General features: G+C 42.4%; 1 protein-coding gene across 4 annotated transcripts in view; it reads right to left on the minus strand.

Annotated features, from left to right (window-relative positions):
* Positions 1–17601, minus strand: part of RTN3 (reticulon 3) — a 75307-nt gene that overhangs the window by 46822 nt on the left and 10884 nt on the right. For 3 of the 4 annotated variants that reach the window (XM_045372021.3, XM_045372020.3, XM_045372019.3), the window contains exon 2: positions 6158–6214. The exons of the other annotated variant lie outside the window; for it this stretch is intronic. In XM_045372021.3, coding sequence (XP_045227956.1) covers positions 6158–6214 — 57 coding nt within the window. The remainder of the gene's footprint in view (positions 1–6157; positions 6215–17601) is intronic. 4 annotated transcript variants of the gene reach the window in all.

Raw genomic sequence — 17601 nt, forward strand, 5'->3', positions numbered from 1 at the left:
AAATCTGGTATGGGAATTGAGGCAGAAATTTCTCTCTTTTATGCCCAGAGTATTTTATCCTTCAGAGCAAGATGGGGAGTTTAAAATAACATGATAAAAACAACAACAACAACAACAAAAAACTACAATGTCTATGACTGGGCACAGTGGTGCCCGCCTGTAGTCCCAGCTACTCAGGAGGCTGAGGTGGGAAGATTGCTTGAGTCCAGGAGTTTGACACCATCCTGGGAAACACAGTGAGACCATATCTCTTAAAAAACAAACAAACAAGCCGGGCGCGGTGGCTCAAGCCTGTAATCCCAGCACTTTGGGAGGCTGAGACGGGCGGATCACAAGGTCAGGAGATCGAGACCATCCTGGCTAACACGGTGAAACCCCGTCTCTACTAAAAAATACAAAAAGCTAGCCGGGCGAGGTGGCGGGCGCCTGTAGTCCCAGCTACTCGGGAGGCTGAGGCAGGAGAATGGCATGAACCCGGGAGGCGGAGCTTGCAGTGAGCTGAGATCCGGCCACTGCACTCCAGCCCGGGTGACAGAGCAAGACTCCGTCTCAAACAAACAAACAAACAAACAAACAAAAAACAAAAAAAACAAACAACCAACAAAAAGTACTTATGAGTAAATACATGTGAATTGAAAATCCTTCATATACTATTTATTCTGCCTCTTTTTCCTCAAAGTGTCTCTTAAAGATTTAGTACTCATCTATTCAAGTACTTACAACTTCATTACTAAAAACAAAATGTGATCTATAATTAAGGAATAAGGAATGTTATATCCTATATCAAAGAGTTCTTCCTAAAAAGAGTAAATAGTTTAAAATTAGGTTATAGTTACCATGTTGTTAATTACCCGCTCACCTAAGAAATTCATTACTTTTTACTAAAAGGATATCTATAACATGGAATCACTATATACATCAGTGAACAATGGGTGCCAGCCTGTAGTAGCCACTAACTTACTTTTTCACATCCATACTATGCATATTCATTTGAAGGAGATTTGAAATATTCAGGCATAGGTTTTCCTACACTTGAATTTTCTCATGTTCACAAAACAAGACGACAAATTCGTGCAAAACAGTATCAACAACTTTCAGCCACAGCATCAAAATAGGAAGTTAGCCAGCAGACACTCTGCAGCCAAGCTAGATCCTAAACAAAAAGTCTCTTTTACACAAAGAAAAATGTTTTTCTTTTGTTTTGTTTTTGTTCTGTTTTTTTTTTAAAAAGGCTGTAACTGGCAAATTTATTTTTTTCCTCAATGCTTGCCCCCAAATTCAGGGTTGTAACTTCCTATTCCAGATGCCTACTGCATTAGTCAAATTGAATGCAAGCGTTCATTAATGCAAATGTGCTTCCAATGTGGCATGGTGGATGGATCCTCTCTTTCCAATCTCATTTTCACCTACTTTTCTTCCAATGCTTTCTAAAGAAACAGTATTTTCCAGCTTCCACTCTTATCAAAGGTTTGGAAAAGTAAAACAAAATTTCAGTCTGATTTTGATTTTGTTGGAGGGAGCATATACCCCAGATGATACTAAATTATATCACTAATAGCGATAATATGGTCAAAACAACAGTATCTACCTCTTCTGCTGTCATGATTTTAATACTAACTTCAAAATGCCATCTCTAAAAAGAAGTCTGAACCCTAAAATATAGCTAGTTTATCTGATCATCTTTATTACAGGTAGAGCAGTTATGACCATGGCTTTGGCATCCTCCATCTACCACTTACTTGCTGTGTTACCTTGAGCAAGTGATTTCACCATTTTCAAGTCATTTCAATTGGTAAAAGAGCCAGTCCCTTTCCTTCATAGAACTGCTTATGAAGATTAAATGAGATGATTCATTTAAAGTTTACTGGGCATAGTAAAAGTTCAATAAAAATTAGCCACATACTACATCTATACTTCTGTCAATATCTTCGTATGTTTTTATGAAGTACAGGAAAACATTAAAATGTAATCCACTATTTTGAAACTCTCAGGGATTAGGCTGAAATATAATGTTGCTTCATAGAAAAAGGAAGCCATAAGCAAAAGACCACAAGGACTACTCAGGGGTACTCCATTGACATTCTAATTAGAAATCTATTCATATCAAAAGTTTAACTTCCTAGCTTATGTAGCTGTATTCTCAAAGCACTACAACTTAGTAAATATCACAAAATTTACTTTAAAAAACTTTAACTGCCCTTTACTCAGTCTGAATTAATGACATTTTTTATACATGCATCTACCTGAAACCCAATAATGATAAATACATATTTCAGGATAAAAAAAATCATGTCATTCTTAAATCTTAAAAAGTCCTATTTAGCCCAGGTATGGTGGCTCATGCCTGTAATCCCAGCACTTTGGGAAGCTGAGGTGGGAGGGCCGCTTGTGCTCAGGAGTTCAGCCTAGGCAACCTAGTGAGACCTTGTCTCTATTTTTTTTTTTTTTTTAAGTCCTATTATTACTACATATTGCTTAACATGATTGGAGTATATAAAAATAGCCACAATTTCCCTAAGGCTAGATAGCTAAGGTATATGAAGCCAAAGAAATTAGTTGGGTTAGTGTCGGTGATGGACTCAAGGTGCATGCTGGTGGCAGTAGTCACTTTCAAAGGCCTGTGTGGAAGTGGACTGTTCCCACAGCCCTCATCTCCCACCCAGGGTTTTAATATAGTTAACCAACTATATCAACAGCTTCCTCTTCCCTTATTTTCACTAAGGCAGACTGGAAGCTACCAGTCTTGGCTACCCTAGAAAACACCTAATCATCTGCCAAGGTGTTCCCTCAAACAACTGAACAGACTAACCTCTAGACCACCAATGACGTAGGGCCCCACTGGGCTACTTTTCCATCATGTGTTTTGTTTATTTGTTTGTTGCAGGAGAAAATGCTACTAATAGAAGTTAAATGAAACCCATTCGAGAATAGGGCATTCTTTTTGTTTTGTATTGTTTTTGAGATGGAGTTTCGCTCTTTCGTCCAGGCTGGAGTGCAATGGCGCGATCTTGGATCATTGCAAACTTTGTCCCCCAGGTTCAAGTGATTCTCCTGCCTCAGCCTCCAAGTAGCTGGTATTATAGGTGCCTACCACCACACCCGGCTAATTTTTGTATTTTCAGTAGAGACGGGGTTTCGCCACGTTGGCCACGCTGGCCTTGAACTTCTGACGTCAGGTGACCCGCCTGTCTTGGCCTCCTAAAGTGCTAGGATTACAGGTGTGAGCCACCGCGACCAGCCAGATAGGGCATTCTTAATTACCTTTTTACAATAGCGCTATTCTCAATCTACACTGGTCAAAAAAAATTTTTTGTAAGCAAAAAGTAAGAATAAGTATATGTGCTGTCTTACAAATTCTAATACACACTGTGAAACTGAAACCTATTTAAACATTCATTTTTAATTTAAATCCTTTTTATTTACCTCCCTTCTACTTGAGTGCACATGTAATTTCTGTTAACCAGGGATGAAAATAATTTTTAAAGCTATGACAGTTCTCTTTTCAACATGTCATACATTAGGTATGTTAGCCATGGGTTACACTGTTACACCGTTTAGAGTATCAACTATCCCTTTTCTTTTTATTTATTTATTTTTTTAGACGGAGTCTCGCTCTGTCACCCAGGCTGGAGTGCAGTGGCGCGATCTCGGCTCACTACAAGCTCCGCCTCCCAGGTTCACGCCATTCTCCTGCCTCAGCCTCCCAAGTAGCTGGGACTACAGGCGCCCGCCACCACACCCGGCTAATTTTTTTTTTTTTTTTTTGTATTTTAGTAGAGACGGGGTTTCACCGTGTTAGCCAGGATGGTCTCGATGTCCTGACCTCGTGATCCGCCCGTCTCAGCCTCCCAAAGTACCAGGATTACAGGTGTGAGCCACTGCGCCCGGCCTAACTATCCCTTTTCTATATGAAAAAAGTGACTTGGCCTGGCAACATGCCCCATGCCTGTAATGCCAGCACTTTGGGAGGCCAAGACAGGCGAATCACTTGAGGTCAGGAGTTTGAGACCAGCCTGGCCAACATGGTGAAACCCCGTTTCTACTAAAAATACAAAAATTAGCTGGGTGTGGTGGTGCATGCCTGTAATCCCAGCTACTCAGGAGGCTGAGGTGAGAGAATCGCTTGAACCTGGTGGGTGGAGGTTGCAGTGAGCTGAGATCACACCATTGCACTCCAGCCTGGGCAAAAGAGTAAGACTCTATCTCAAAAAAAAAAAAAAAAAAGATAAAAGAAAAGAAAAAAAAAATAGTGACTTAAGATTAGAATGTATTCTTAAAGATCTGAAATACAAGAGAGGAAATAATTATTTGTTCTATTTATACTATATTTTTCTTCCACAGTAGAATAAATTTAATACCTATTTGCTTAAATTATTCTCCTAAGGAAAAAAAAACCCTTAAAAATATAAATATGGTCAAGTTCCAAATGTCAAGAACAACATAACTACTTAATATGTTTGAGTTACTTTCTAATATTAACAAAATTTCTATCTTTTAATGTAAACATGTTAATTTCAGAGGTCATTATTTGGCTCACAAGATATCCAAATTCACATATTAAGGCACATTATAAAGGAATTGGGGTTCTAATGTCATCAGTTTAAATTAAAATAAACAAATTGTTGGTCAGATGTGGTGGTGGCTCATGCTTATAATCCCAGCACTTTGGAGGGCTGAGGTGGAAGGACTGGTTGAGCCCAGGAGTTCCAGACCAGCCTGGGCAACATAGCAAAACGTCTCTACAAAATAAAAATTAAAAAATTAGCAGGGCATGGTGGCATGTGCCTGTATACAGTCCCAGCTACTCAGGAAGCTGAGGTGGGGGGATCACTTGAACCCAGGAGATTGAGGCTGCACTGAACTATGAATGTGCCATTGCACTTCAGCCAGGGTGACAGAGTGAGACCCTGTCTTAAAAAAAAAAAAAAAAATTCCCTACCATGTTTCCTAAGAAGCAGATTTAACCAGGCAAAAGTTTCACTAATTTTTTTTTAAATCCCATTATGTTTTTATTCTTATAAGGTAAAAGTCTTTTGCAGCTACAGAACTCCACAATCTATCTAGTGATTTTAATTACTTTTTCCTTTTTTAAAATAAAGGTTCTCAATTGACCTGTATTTGGGTCTAGTACAGCAGCACAAATGAAATAATACTTTATTATTAGTATAAATTGATGAAGCACATAGTACCCTCTCTTTCAGCTTCTTGGCAATGTTACCTCCACAAACTGATTCCCTTCCCTACAGACTGACAGATTAAAAACAAAACAAAACAAAGCCACATCTCAATCTCTAGGACAAGAAGCCCTGGTTGCCAAAAGTCACATAACTGACTTGTTCAATGTTCCTAGGCAATTTGGAACTAGCCTAACTTTTATGACGTATCTCAGATAAATTCACATTAAAATGCCCTAGCTAGGTTGGTATTTTTCTAGTTCAGTGGAAGCATACTTTTATACTGTTTTTCCAAATCTGCTACCTCTCTAAACCAGTTTCATAGCTGCAAATCAATACATTAAATGCATTCTAGGGGTTGGGTGTTTTCTGAGCCACAATTTTGTTGCTGTTGGTGGTGGTGGTGGTGACACAGGGTCTTTGCTCTGTCACTCAGGCGGGAGTGCAGTGGCACGATCATCGCTTACTGCAACCTCCAACTCCTGGGCTCAAGCAATCCTCCCACCTCAGCCTCCCGAGCAGCTGGGACTATAGGCATGCACCACCAATGCCTGCATATTTTTTTGTAGACACAGGGTTTCACCATGTTGTCCAGGCTGGTCTCAAACTCGTGAGTTCAAGTGATCTGCCCGCCTTTGCCTCCTGAAGCGCTGAGATTACAGGTGTGAGCAACTGCACCTCGCCTCTGAGTCACAATTCTATCTGCTCCAAATTCTGGTGGGCAAGTTTTTAATTTTAAAGAAATACTCAAAACTACACCTGAAGTTTATGCTATGTTACAGAGTCCACCCAGCCTCATTTTATTTTATTAACCATTACAGGAAACCCACTGGAAACTGCTAAATAGAAAGAACCAGCTTGTAATTAGTTTTTATTTTAGGAGATTTGGGTGCAATAGAAGACTTGTGCCTCATATCCCCAGTTACAGCCTCTTTCTCAACATTTTTCTTTTACCAATGCACACAAAAAAATTACAGACTTGCCTTGTGAGGTCGAAAATAGAGATACAGGCTGAGAGGAAGAGGAAGAAACAAAGGAATCTGAAAGAAAATATACAGCATGAGAATATGACAACCTCACACAGGAATTTTAACTTTAACTTTCTTTTTGATGGGGAGGAAGAGCCAAGCATCATAATTTCATTGGGTTTAACAAGGAGGAAAACTCAAATCTTTATTTCCAATTATTGTTTTCACTCACCTGATAGCAAAATCTTATTTTACTTTCAAGATGCATTTCTAAAAGTTAATCCATTCAATTTTTTTTTAGTCAAACATTCTCACCTTCAAAAAAAGAAAAGAGGAATCCCTAGCATTTTACATTAAGCACAACCTCAAGAACAGATGATGCTGCTCTTTTACTCTATAGAAAAGGGAAAATAAGTATCTGAGTACTAATTAATATTTGCTTTTAACCATTCCTGAATGCATTTTGAGGAGTTAAATCACTAATAAAAGCATTTAAAAATATCTAATTGGCAAATATGCAAAGTTGACCCTAAATTTTTTTTAAAACTCACAATAAATCCATGGGGAAAACAGGACTACATGAGAAATCTATCTTCTAAAATTATAATCCTCTAGGCTGGGTGCAGTGGCTCACATCTGTAATACCAGCACTTTGGGAAGCTGAGGCAGGTTGATCAACTGAGGTCAGGAGTTCAAAACCAGCCTGGCCAACATGGTGAAACCCCGTCTCTACTAAAAATACAAAAATTAGCCAGGCGTGGCAGCACACGCCTGTAATCCCAGCTACTCAGGAAGCTGAGGCAGGAGAATCGCTTGAACCTGGGAGGCAGAGGTTGCAATGAGTCGAGATAGCGCCACTGCACTCCAGCCTGGGCAACAGAGTGAGACTCCTTCTCAAAAAAAAAAAAAAAAAAAAAAAAAGAAAATTATACTCCTCTAAATTCAGCAACATGTATCAAAATTTAAAAAGCACATATTCTTCTCCCAGTCCCCCTGCACACTATTCTCTAACTCTACAGTTACACTTCTAAGAATTTATCCTACAGCCATATTTGCATACATGCACAAAGATATGTGTATGAGGATATTCATAAAAGCTCTGGTTATAAATATTAGGAATACTCGGCCGGGCGCGGTGGCTCAAGCCTGTAATCCCAGCACTTTGGGAGGCCGAGGCGGGTGGATCACGAGGTCAGGAGATCAAGACTATCCTGGCTAACATGGTGAAACCCCGTCTCTACTAAAAATACAAAAAACTAGCCGGGCGTGGTGGCGGGCGCCTGTAGTCTCAGCTACTTGGGAGGCTGAGACAGGAGAATGGCGTGAACCCGGGAGGCGGAGCTTGCAGTGAGCCGAGATCACGCCACTGCACTCCAGCCTGGGAGACACAGCGAGACTCCGTCTCAAAAAAAAAAAAAAAAAAAAAAAAAATATTAGGAATACTCTAAACGACCATCAACAGAAGACTAAAGTTACACCTATCACTTGCTTTGGCAACACATACACTAAAACTGGAAGGATACACAGACTAGCATGGCCCCTAAAGTTATTTTTTTTTAAGTTACTGTGACATACTTGCTGCCATGAAAAAGAATGAGGTACAGCTATACCTTGAGGTTCTAGAACCACCCCCCGGCTCCCCAAAATCTGAAGATGCTCAAGTCCTATGTATACAATGGCATAGTATTTGCATATAACCTACACACATCGTCCCTTATACTTTATTCTTTAGACACCTAATACAACGTAAATGCTATGTAAATAGTTGTTACACTGTATTGTTTTAAAAATTTGTGTTTATTGTTGTTTTTTAAAAATATATTTTTGGTCCACAATTAGTTGAATCCACAGATGTAGAACCTGAGATAAGGTGGGCTAAGTGTATATGTAGATATAGTCCACGTATGAATTAAAAAGCAAAGTGCAGGCCGGGCATGGAGGCTCACGCCTGTAATCCCAGCACTTTGGGAGGCTGAGGCAGGCGGATCACGAGGTCAGGAGATCGAGACCACCCTGGCTAACATGGTGAAACCCCATCTCTACTAAAAATAGAAAAAAATTAGCCGGGCGTGCTGGCGGGTGCCTGTAGTCCCAGGTATGCGGGACGCTGAGGCAGGAGGATGGTGTGAACCCGGGAGGCAGAGCTTGCAGTGAGCCAAGATCGTGCCACTGCACTCCAGCCTGGGCAACAGAGCAAAACTCCGTCTCAAAAAAAAAAAAAAAAAAAAGTAACAAATTTCAATTAATCCTTTACTTCTCAGGAGGCTGAGGTGGAAGGACCATTTGAGCCTAGGAGAGGGTGGTTGCAGTGAGCTGAAATCATGCCACTGCCCTCCAGCCTGGGTGACAAAGTGAGACCCTGTCTCAAAAAAAAAAAAAAAAAAAAAAAAAAAAAGGATGGGGGCGGGGAAACAGGCCAGGCGAGGTGGCTCTCTGTAATCCCGGCACTTTGGGGGGCTGAGGCCGGTGGACGGCTTGCGCCCAGGAGATCAAGACCAGCCAGGGCAACAAGGTGACATCCTGTCTCCACAAAAGTTTAAAAAAAAAAAAAAAAATTAGCTGGGTGTGGTGGCATGCGCCTGTAGTCCCAGCTACTTGGAAGGCTGAGGTGAGAGAATTATTTGAGGCCAGGAAGCTGAGGCTGCAGTGAACTGTGATCACACCACTGCACTCCAGCCTGGGCAACAGAGTGAGACCTTACCTCAAAAAAAAAAAAAAAGAAGCATGTTTTCCTATCTCTATGTTTCCGGATGGATCCATGTCTACATGCATTTACTATCAACATTAAATCTCTGCCAATGATGAGTTTAAATCCCAACAAACCTGAAAAACCAAATGCTTCAAGCCCAATGCCAAAAAAGATCCTATGAACATGCCAGCTGTTTGCCTTTTCACCTTCACCTAACACTCCCTCCTAATGGAAAATTTCAACATGCAAATTGTTATGCAGATGCAGAACACAGATAACTGGTAATGGTTGGAACAATATTCCATGAGGTTTCTAACTTACAAAACCACATTGTATTCATACTCTGTATTTGTGTCACAGGGAACTGAACCCCAGAATGATCTTAACCCTCAAATGCCATTAATGAAATCATTTTCATTAAGTAGCTAAGTCCAGGACCTGTGTTAGTATTGGTAATATGGTGCCCACAAGTAGCTGAAAAGCAAATATGCACCAGTAAAACTGTATGAGTTGTGGGAATGCAGCAGAGACAGCCACTGTAGTAAATTAAGAATGTTTCGGAAGAGGTGGTAAGCTTGGTCTTAAAGATTTAAGTTCATGAGGTGAACAAGGAAGGGAAAGGCATTCTGGGGAGAAGGAACAACTGGCCAGATTCCAAATGGCTTTAAATGCCATGTAATCTGGATTATATCCTTTGTGTAATAAGGAATCACTAAAGGTTTTTAGGTAAGGGTGTGACAATATCACGTTTTAGAAAGAACTCCGGCAGCAGGGTACAGCATGGACTGAACTGAAAAGCTACCGCATAATCTCGGCAAGAGATGAGGGCTCGCACTAAGGCAGTGAGGATGGGAATGAGAGGACTGCTGACAAGACAGAACACAGGTCTTGAGACCATCTGCCTGGATGTTGAAGACTGGAGAAGTAAAAGATCACTGAGGGACTAAATGAAATGCCATGGTTGGGAACACAGAAGGAATCTTCTTTTTTTTTTTTTTGACAAAGAGTCTCAGCTCTGTCGCCTAGGTTGGAGTACAGTGGTATGATTTTGGCTCAGTGCAACCTCTGCCTCCCAGGTTCAAGTGATTCTCATGCCTCAGCCTCCCGAGTAGCTGGGATTACAGGCGCACGCCACCCCACACGGCTAATTTTTGTATTTTTAGTAGAGACGGGTTTCACCAGGTTGGCCAGACTGGTCTCAAACTCCTGACCTAAAGTGACCTGCCTGCCTCGGCCTCCCAAAGTGTTCGGATCACAGGCGTGAGCCACTGCACCTGGCCAGGAATCCCTTATATTATTAACTTTCAATATAAAAAAATTTTGCCTAAGGCATATGTAAGTGTCAGTTGTTGAACAGGCAGTTCAATAACAGGGACACACTCAGGAGAGAGGTAAATGCTGTAGATAAGTATCTGGGATTAACATTTGGGTGAGAACTGACACCACTGCAGTTAATACCTCCATCCAGGAAGAAATACAGAAGTTTTACAAAAGAATCTTGAGATATCTCAATATTTAAAGGGGCCAACGGTAGGAGCTTAGGAGCAGGTGCTGGCAGTCAGTCGGAACAACCTCTCTCAGGCTTGCCTCAGGTACAAGACAGTATCTGGAGTCAATGGTCCCCCAGTGATCTTAGATCATGTTAAGTTTCCCAGGAATGCTGAGATTGCCCACTTGACCTTACCAGATGGAATGAAGAGAAAATTTAAAATATGTATATTTAAAGGGGAACAAGAAAGAAGGACCAGTGAAGAAAACAGGAAGGAGTCAATAAAGGAAAAAATGGTGCCATTTGGAGAATGCTTTAGAGAAAGGTCAAGAATCAAAGCCACTGAATGGCTAAGACTATGAAAAACGATCAGGTACAGTAGCTGATGCCTGTAATCCCAGCACTTTGGGAGGAGGCCGAAGCAGGTGGATGGCTTGACCTCAGGAGTTTGAGACCAGCCTGGGCAACATGGTGAAATCCCATCTCTAAAAAATTACAAAAATTAACCAGGCATGCTGGCTTGCTCCTGCCGTCCCAGCTACTTGGGGGACTGAGCTGAAAGGATCACTTGAGCCCAGGAGGCGGAGACTGCAGTGAGCTGAGATTGAGCCACGGCACCTGGGCAACAGAGTGAGATCCTGTCTTAAAGAAAAAAAAAAAAAAAAGACTATGAAAAGGGTCACAGAAATTAATTTGGCATTGATGAGTAAAATGAGAGTGGTAGAGGGGGAGGGGACAGACAATGAAGACTGAGGAGTGAAGGTAAGTTTAAAAAACACTGAAAACAAAAAGTATGGGAAATACGGCTGATAAAGGGAAGAACTAAAAACTGAGCAGCAGCTAGAGGGAGAGGCAATGTTGAGGGAAAGTTTTTTAGAAATGAAAATGACAAGTGTATTTACAGAGAGACAGAAAGGAGCCAACAGAAGAAAAAAATCTGAAAATACATAAAAAAGAAACAATTTTTTTCTGGAACAAAGCCCACAAAATTGCTAGAAGATACGGGATTGAAAAACCACAAGTGGGCCGGTGCGGCAGCTCTCGCCTGTGATCCCAGCACTGTGGAAGGCTGAGGCAGGCGGATCACCTGAGGTAAGGAGTTCAAGAACAGCCTGGCCAACATGGTGAAACCCCATCTCCACTAAAAATACACAAATTAGCCGGGCATGGTGGCAGGTGCCTATAATCCCAGCTACTCGGGGCCAAGGCAGGAAATCGCTTGAATCTGGGAGGCGGACGTCGCAGTGAGCGGAGATCGCACCATCGCACTCCAGCCTGGGGGATAAGAATGAGACTTTGTCTCAAAAAAATAAAAATAAAAAAAAATAACAATAATAATAATTAGCCGGGCATGGTGGCACACATCCCAGCTACTTGACTTGGGAGGCTGAGGCAAGAGAATTGCTTGAATCCAGGAGGTGGAGGTTGCAGCGAGCTGAGATGGAACCACCGCACCCCAGCCTGGGTGACAGAGGGAGGCTCTATCTCAAAAAAAAAAAAAAAAAAAAAGTAGCATAAGTGGACCTGCTGAAAATCTAATTTCAATAAATAACCAGTCATTTGTACAAATATGTGGCTATAAGATTATTCATCATAATATTATTTTTATTTATTTATTTTTATTATTATTATTTTTTTGAGATGGAGTCTCCCCAGTCGCCCAGGCTGGAGTGCAGTGCCTGGATCTCGGCTCACTGCAACCTCTGCCTCCCGGGTTCACGCCATCCTTGTGCCTCAGCCTCCCGAGTAGCTGGGACTACAGGCGCCCACCACCACGCCCTGCTAATTTTTTGTATTTTTATAGAGATGAGGTTTCACCATGTTAGCCAGGATGATCTCGATCTCCTGACCTTGTGATCCGCCTGCCTCGGCCTCCCAAAGTTCTGGGATTACAGGCGTGAGCCACCGGGCTTGGCTGTATTTTTAAAATTTTCTTAAAAATAGCAACAGGGGGCCAGGTGTGGTGGCTCACACCTGCAATCCCAGCACTTTGGGAGACCGAGGCGGGCAGATCACAAAGTCAAGAGATTGAAACCATCCTGGCTAACACGGTGAAACTCCATCTCTATTAAAAATACAAAAAATTAGCCGGGCGTGGTGGCGGGCTCCTGCAGTCCCAGCTACTCGGGAGGCTGAGGCAGGAGAATGGCGTGAACCTGGAAGGCGGAGCTTGCAGTAAGCCAAAGATCGCACCACTGCACTCCAGCCTGGGTGACAGAGCGAGATTCTCTCTCAAAAAAAAAAAAAAAAAAAAAAAGCAACAGGGGCCAGGCACGGTGGCTCAAGCCTGTAATCCTAGCACTTTGGGAAGCTAAGGAGGCTGGACCATCTGAGTTCGAGACCAGCCTGGCCAACATAGTGAAACCCTGTCACTACTAAAAATACAAAATTAGATGGGTGTGGAGGCGGGCACCTGTAATCCCAGCTACTCGGGAGGCTGAGGCAGGAGAACTGCTTGAACCCAGGAGGTGGAGGTTGCAGTAAGCCAAGATTGCACCACTGTACTCTAACCTGTGTGCTACAGCTAGACTCTGTCTCAAAAAAAAAAAAAAAAAAAAAAAAAAAAGTGACAGGATCCCACTATGTTGTCCAAACTGGTCTTAAACTCCTGGGCTCAAGCCATCCTCCTACCTTAGCCTCCCAAGTGCTGGGATTACAGGCATGAGCCACCACACCTGGCTTCATCACAATATTCTTTTTTTTTTTTTTTTTTTTTGAGACGGAGTCTCGCTCTGTAGCCCAGGCTGGAGTGCAGTGGCCGCATCTCGGCTCACTGCAAGCTCCGCCTCCCGGGTTCACGCCATTCTCCTGTCTCAGCCTCCCAAGTAGCTGGGACTACAGGCGCCCGCCACCTCGCCCGGCTAGTTTTTTGTATTTCTTAGTAGAGACGGGGTTTCACCGTGTTAGCCAGGATGGTCTCGATCTCCTGACCTCGTGATCCGCCCGTCTCGGCCTCCCAAAGTGCTGGGATTACAGGCTTGAGCCACCGCGCCCGGCCCTTTTTTTTTTTTTTTCTTTTGAGACAGAGTCTTGTTCTGTCGCCCAGGGTGGAGTGCAGTGGCGTGATCTTGGCTCACTGCAACCTCCACCTCCCAGGTTCAAGTGATTCTCCTGCCTCAGCCTCCTGAGTAGCTGGGATTACAGGCGTGCGCCACCACACCCAGCTAATTTTTGTATCTTTAGTAGAGATGGGGTTTCACTATGTTGCTCCTGACCTCGAGATCTGTCCACCTAAGCCTCCCAAAGTGCTAGGATTACAGGCGTGAGCCACTGAGCCCAGCCTCATCACAATATTATTTAAAATAGTTGTTTTTTTTTTTAAAGGAAACTTAACAAAGGTCTAATAAGTAGACTGATTAAGTTTGGTATATCCAAACAATGGGATAATAGTCATTAACAATTGGGTTGTAGATGATAATTTATTGACACTAAGAGATGTTCACTGTATTCTAATAAAAAAGAATATTACAAAGGTAATTTTATTATTTATTATTTTTTAGAGAAGGAAGGTCTCACTCTGTCCTTCTTTCTTGATCCCCTTTAATTTTTCCCTAACGCCCCTTTTCTCTTCCCAAGATCCTATCCAGGATACAGGATACCATATCACATTTTGTCATCATGTTTCCTTAGCCTCTTCTGGACTGTCAGCTTCACAGACTTCTCTTGACAGTTTTAATAAGTACTCTGGTCAAGATATTTTACAGAATGTCCCTCAATTTGAGTTTGTCAGATGTTTTTCTCATGGTTAGACTGGAGTGATGGCTTCTGGGGAAGATTACCAAGGACCATGCTCATCACATCATATCAAGAGTACAGACTCTCAACATGACTTATCAACTGATGATGTTAACCTGATCCCTGGCTGAGGTAGTGCTTGCCAGGATTCTCTACCTGCGTGGAGGAAGCAGTACTTCTCCCCACCCTTCCACACTGTACTCTGTGGAAACAAGTCTTAAGCTCACCATCTACCCTGAAGAGGTGAAGGGGTTAAGCTCCACCTCCTCGAGGGGGGAGAATCTACATAAACTGGCAGGTTGATTTTTATTTATTCATTTATAGCTAACATAACTACTATAAAAACAGACCAACTAGTTAAAGCTCAGGAATTTCAGGGGGAAAAAAAGAAAAAAAAAAGAAATCAATTATTAAAGTCTTAGTTCTCAGAATATCTAATGAAATAAATTCAATTTATTTATTGTTGGAAAATAATTACAACCTGATTGGAAGCACCTAAGGGTTAAAGACCTCTTACATATCTTTGTATCTTTCAGGTTGACCAGCATATAGCAGAAGTCATGGAATATCGAGGCTTGAACATTACAGGAGCTTCATAAATGTTTGCTGAAAACCAATATAAGAGATTTTTAGATGTAGCTTGTTATTTCAAAACTAGACTGAGTAGTAAGTAGTAACTGGACATTCGTCTTATTAATGTAGTAGTTACTAAGGCAGCAGTTCCCTCTCATATAAGTCAAAACAGTGCTAATTTCCAAGATGCCCACTCTTCTGTTATATCACTAAAAAGAGTTGGAAAGCTTTCTTTGTACTATTTATTAGAGTCAACGTATATGCAATCCAACACAAAGAACAAAGCAGAACTCCTGTTGCAAAAGAAAATTAGAAAGCCTGACAGAAACAAAATGGACTATGTAGATATGAAATTGGTTACAGGTTGGGTGCGGTGGCTCACTCCTGTGATCCCAGCACGTTGGGAGGCTGAGGTAGGGGGATCACTTGAGCTTATGAGGTCAAGATCAGCCTGGGCAACGTGGTGAAACCTCGTCTCTACAAAAATACAAAAAATAGCCATGCCTATAGTCCCAGCTACTCGGGAGGCTGAGGTGGGAGGACAGCTTGAGCCCAGGACATGGACGTTGTAGTGAGTCGAGATCATGCCACTGCACTCCAGCCTGGGTGATAGAGCCAGGCCTTGTCTTAAAAATAAATTAATAGGCTGGGCACGGTGGCTCACGTCTATAATCCCAGCACTTTAGGAGGCCAAGGCAGGAGGATCACCTGAGGTTGGGAGTTCAAGACCAGCCTGACCAACATGGAGAAACCCCGTCTCTACTAAAAATACAAAATTAGCCAGACGTGGTGGCACATGCCTGTAATCCCAGCTACCTGGGAGGCTGAGGCAGGAGAATCACTTGAATCCAGGAGGCAGAGGTTGTGGTGAGCTGCGATCATGCCATTGCACTCCAGTCTGGGCAACAAGAGCAAAACTTCTCAAAAAAAACCCCCAAAAACCATAATTAATAAACTGGTTACAAATATCTTAATACCCTAGCTGCCTTTTTTTTTGTTTTGAGACAGGGTCTTCTGTCTTTTGTTGCCCAGGATGGAGTGCAGTGGTAATGCAATCACTGCAGCCTCAACCTTGAGGGCCAAAGTGATACTCCCACCTCAGCCTCCTAAGGAGCTGGGACTACAGGCACATACCACCACACCCAGATTATTTTTAATTTTTGTAGAGATGGGATTTCACTATGTTGTGCAGGCTGGTTTCAAACTCCTGGGCTCAAGCAATCCTCCCATCTTGGCCTCCAAAGGGCTAAGATTACAGGCATGAGCCACTGTGCCCAGAGTCTCTTTCTAATATGCCAGAATGTGGCATTCAAGTGGTTATGAAAAGATGTTTTTCTGGATTAAAGTCATTGGTAGAAAATACCTATAGTCCAGAAGAAACAAGAGAGGCTAACCTTAAATATATTTCTATTACAGATAGTTTTATGGGCTTACAAGAAAACTCTCTCCTCAGCACTTAAATGGATACATCCATTTCCATAGAGATCTTATAGAAATTACGAATTATAAGCATGTAACAATGTTTACAATTTGACTTTCAAAAACCAAATGTTCTTAACCTGAAGTTTATGAATGAATTTGACGGCAGTTCATGAATCCTGTGAAAACTATGCAATATTTTTTTTTTTTTTGAGATGGAGTTTTGCTCTTGTTGCCCAGGCTGGAGTGCAATGGCGCGATCTTGGCTCGCCGCAACCTCCACCTCCCAGGTTCAAGCGATTCTCCTGCCTCAGCCTTCCCGAGTAGCTGGGATGAGAGGCATGTGCCACCACACCCCACTAATTTTGTATTTTTAGTACAGACAGGGTTTCTCCATGTTGGTCAGGTTGGTTTTGAACTCCTGACCTCAGGTGATCCACCCGCCTCGGCCTCCCAAAGTGCTGGGATTACAGGCCTGAGCCACTGCATCTGGCCACAATACTTTGTTAACATGCATGTTTTTCTGAGAAGAGTTTCTCTACTCATTCTTCCCATAAATATTTATTGAACACCTCTTATGAGCCAAGGGCTTGTTTTAGTTGCTGGACAAAACCCATAAGGAAGCTGGGCATGGTGGCTTATGCCTGTAATCCCAGCACTTCAAGAGGCTAAGGAAGGAGGATCTCCTGAGCTCAGGAGTTCAATCAAGACCAGCATGGGCAATATGGTGAGACCCCATCTCTTTTTTTTTTTCTTTTTCATTGAACTGTTTTAATGGGTCTCAAAATTCTGTGACAAATTTTTGGTCAAGTTGTTCCCATTAAAAGGTACTGATTTTAAAAACTAAAAACTGCCACATGCAAAAAAGAAAACCAAAGTGGTCTACAAAACATTCCTCCCTTCTGAAGGTTTTTTTTTTTTTTTTTTTGAGACGGAGTCTCGCTCTGTCACCCAGGCTGGAGTGCAGTGGCACGATCTTGGTTCACTGCAACCTCCACCTCCCGGGTTCAAGTGATTCTCCTGCCTCAGTCTCCCAAGTAGCTGGAACTACAGGCGCGTGCTACCACGCCTGGCTAATTTTTTTTGTATTTTTAATAGAGATGGAGTTTCACCATGTTAGCCAGGATGGTCTCCATCTCCTGACCTCGTGATCCGCCTGCCTCAGCCTCCCAAAATGCTGGGATTACAGGTATGAGCCACCGTGCCCGGCCAGGGGGTTAGGTTTTAACATATGATTTGGCTGGGTTGCAGGGGTGGGGACATAAACATTGAGTCTACTGCAATGGGAGAAGAGCATTCTAGGCAGAGTGAACAGCAAATAAAACCGTGAGATAGAGGGTTATTTCTGGTGTAAAGAACAAGGAAGGCCAGGCACAGTAGCTCATGCCTGTAATCCCAGCACTTTTGGAGGCCGAGGTGGGTGGATGACTTGAGGTCAGGAGTTCAAAACCAGTCTGATCAACATGGTAAAATCTCTTCTCTACTAAAAATACAAAAATCAGCTGGCATGGAGGTGCGCACCTGTAATCCCAGCTACTTGGGAGGCTGAGGTGA

Source organism: Macaca fascicularis, chromosome 14 (genome assembly GCF_037993035.2).
Source record: "Macaca fascicularis isolate 582-1 chromosome 14, T2T-MFA8v1.1".
NCBI classification, from domain to species: Eukaryota; Metazoa; Chordata; class Mammalia; order Primates; family Cercopithecidae; genus Macaca; species Macaca fascicularis.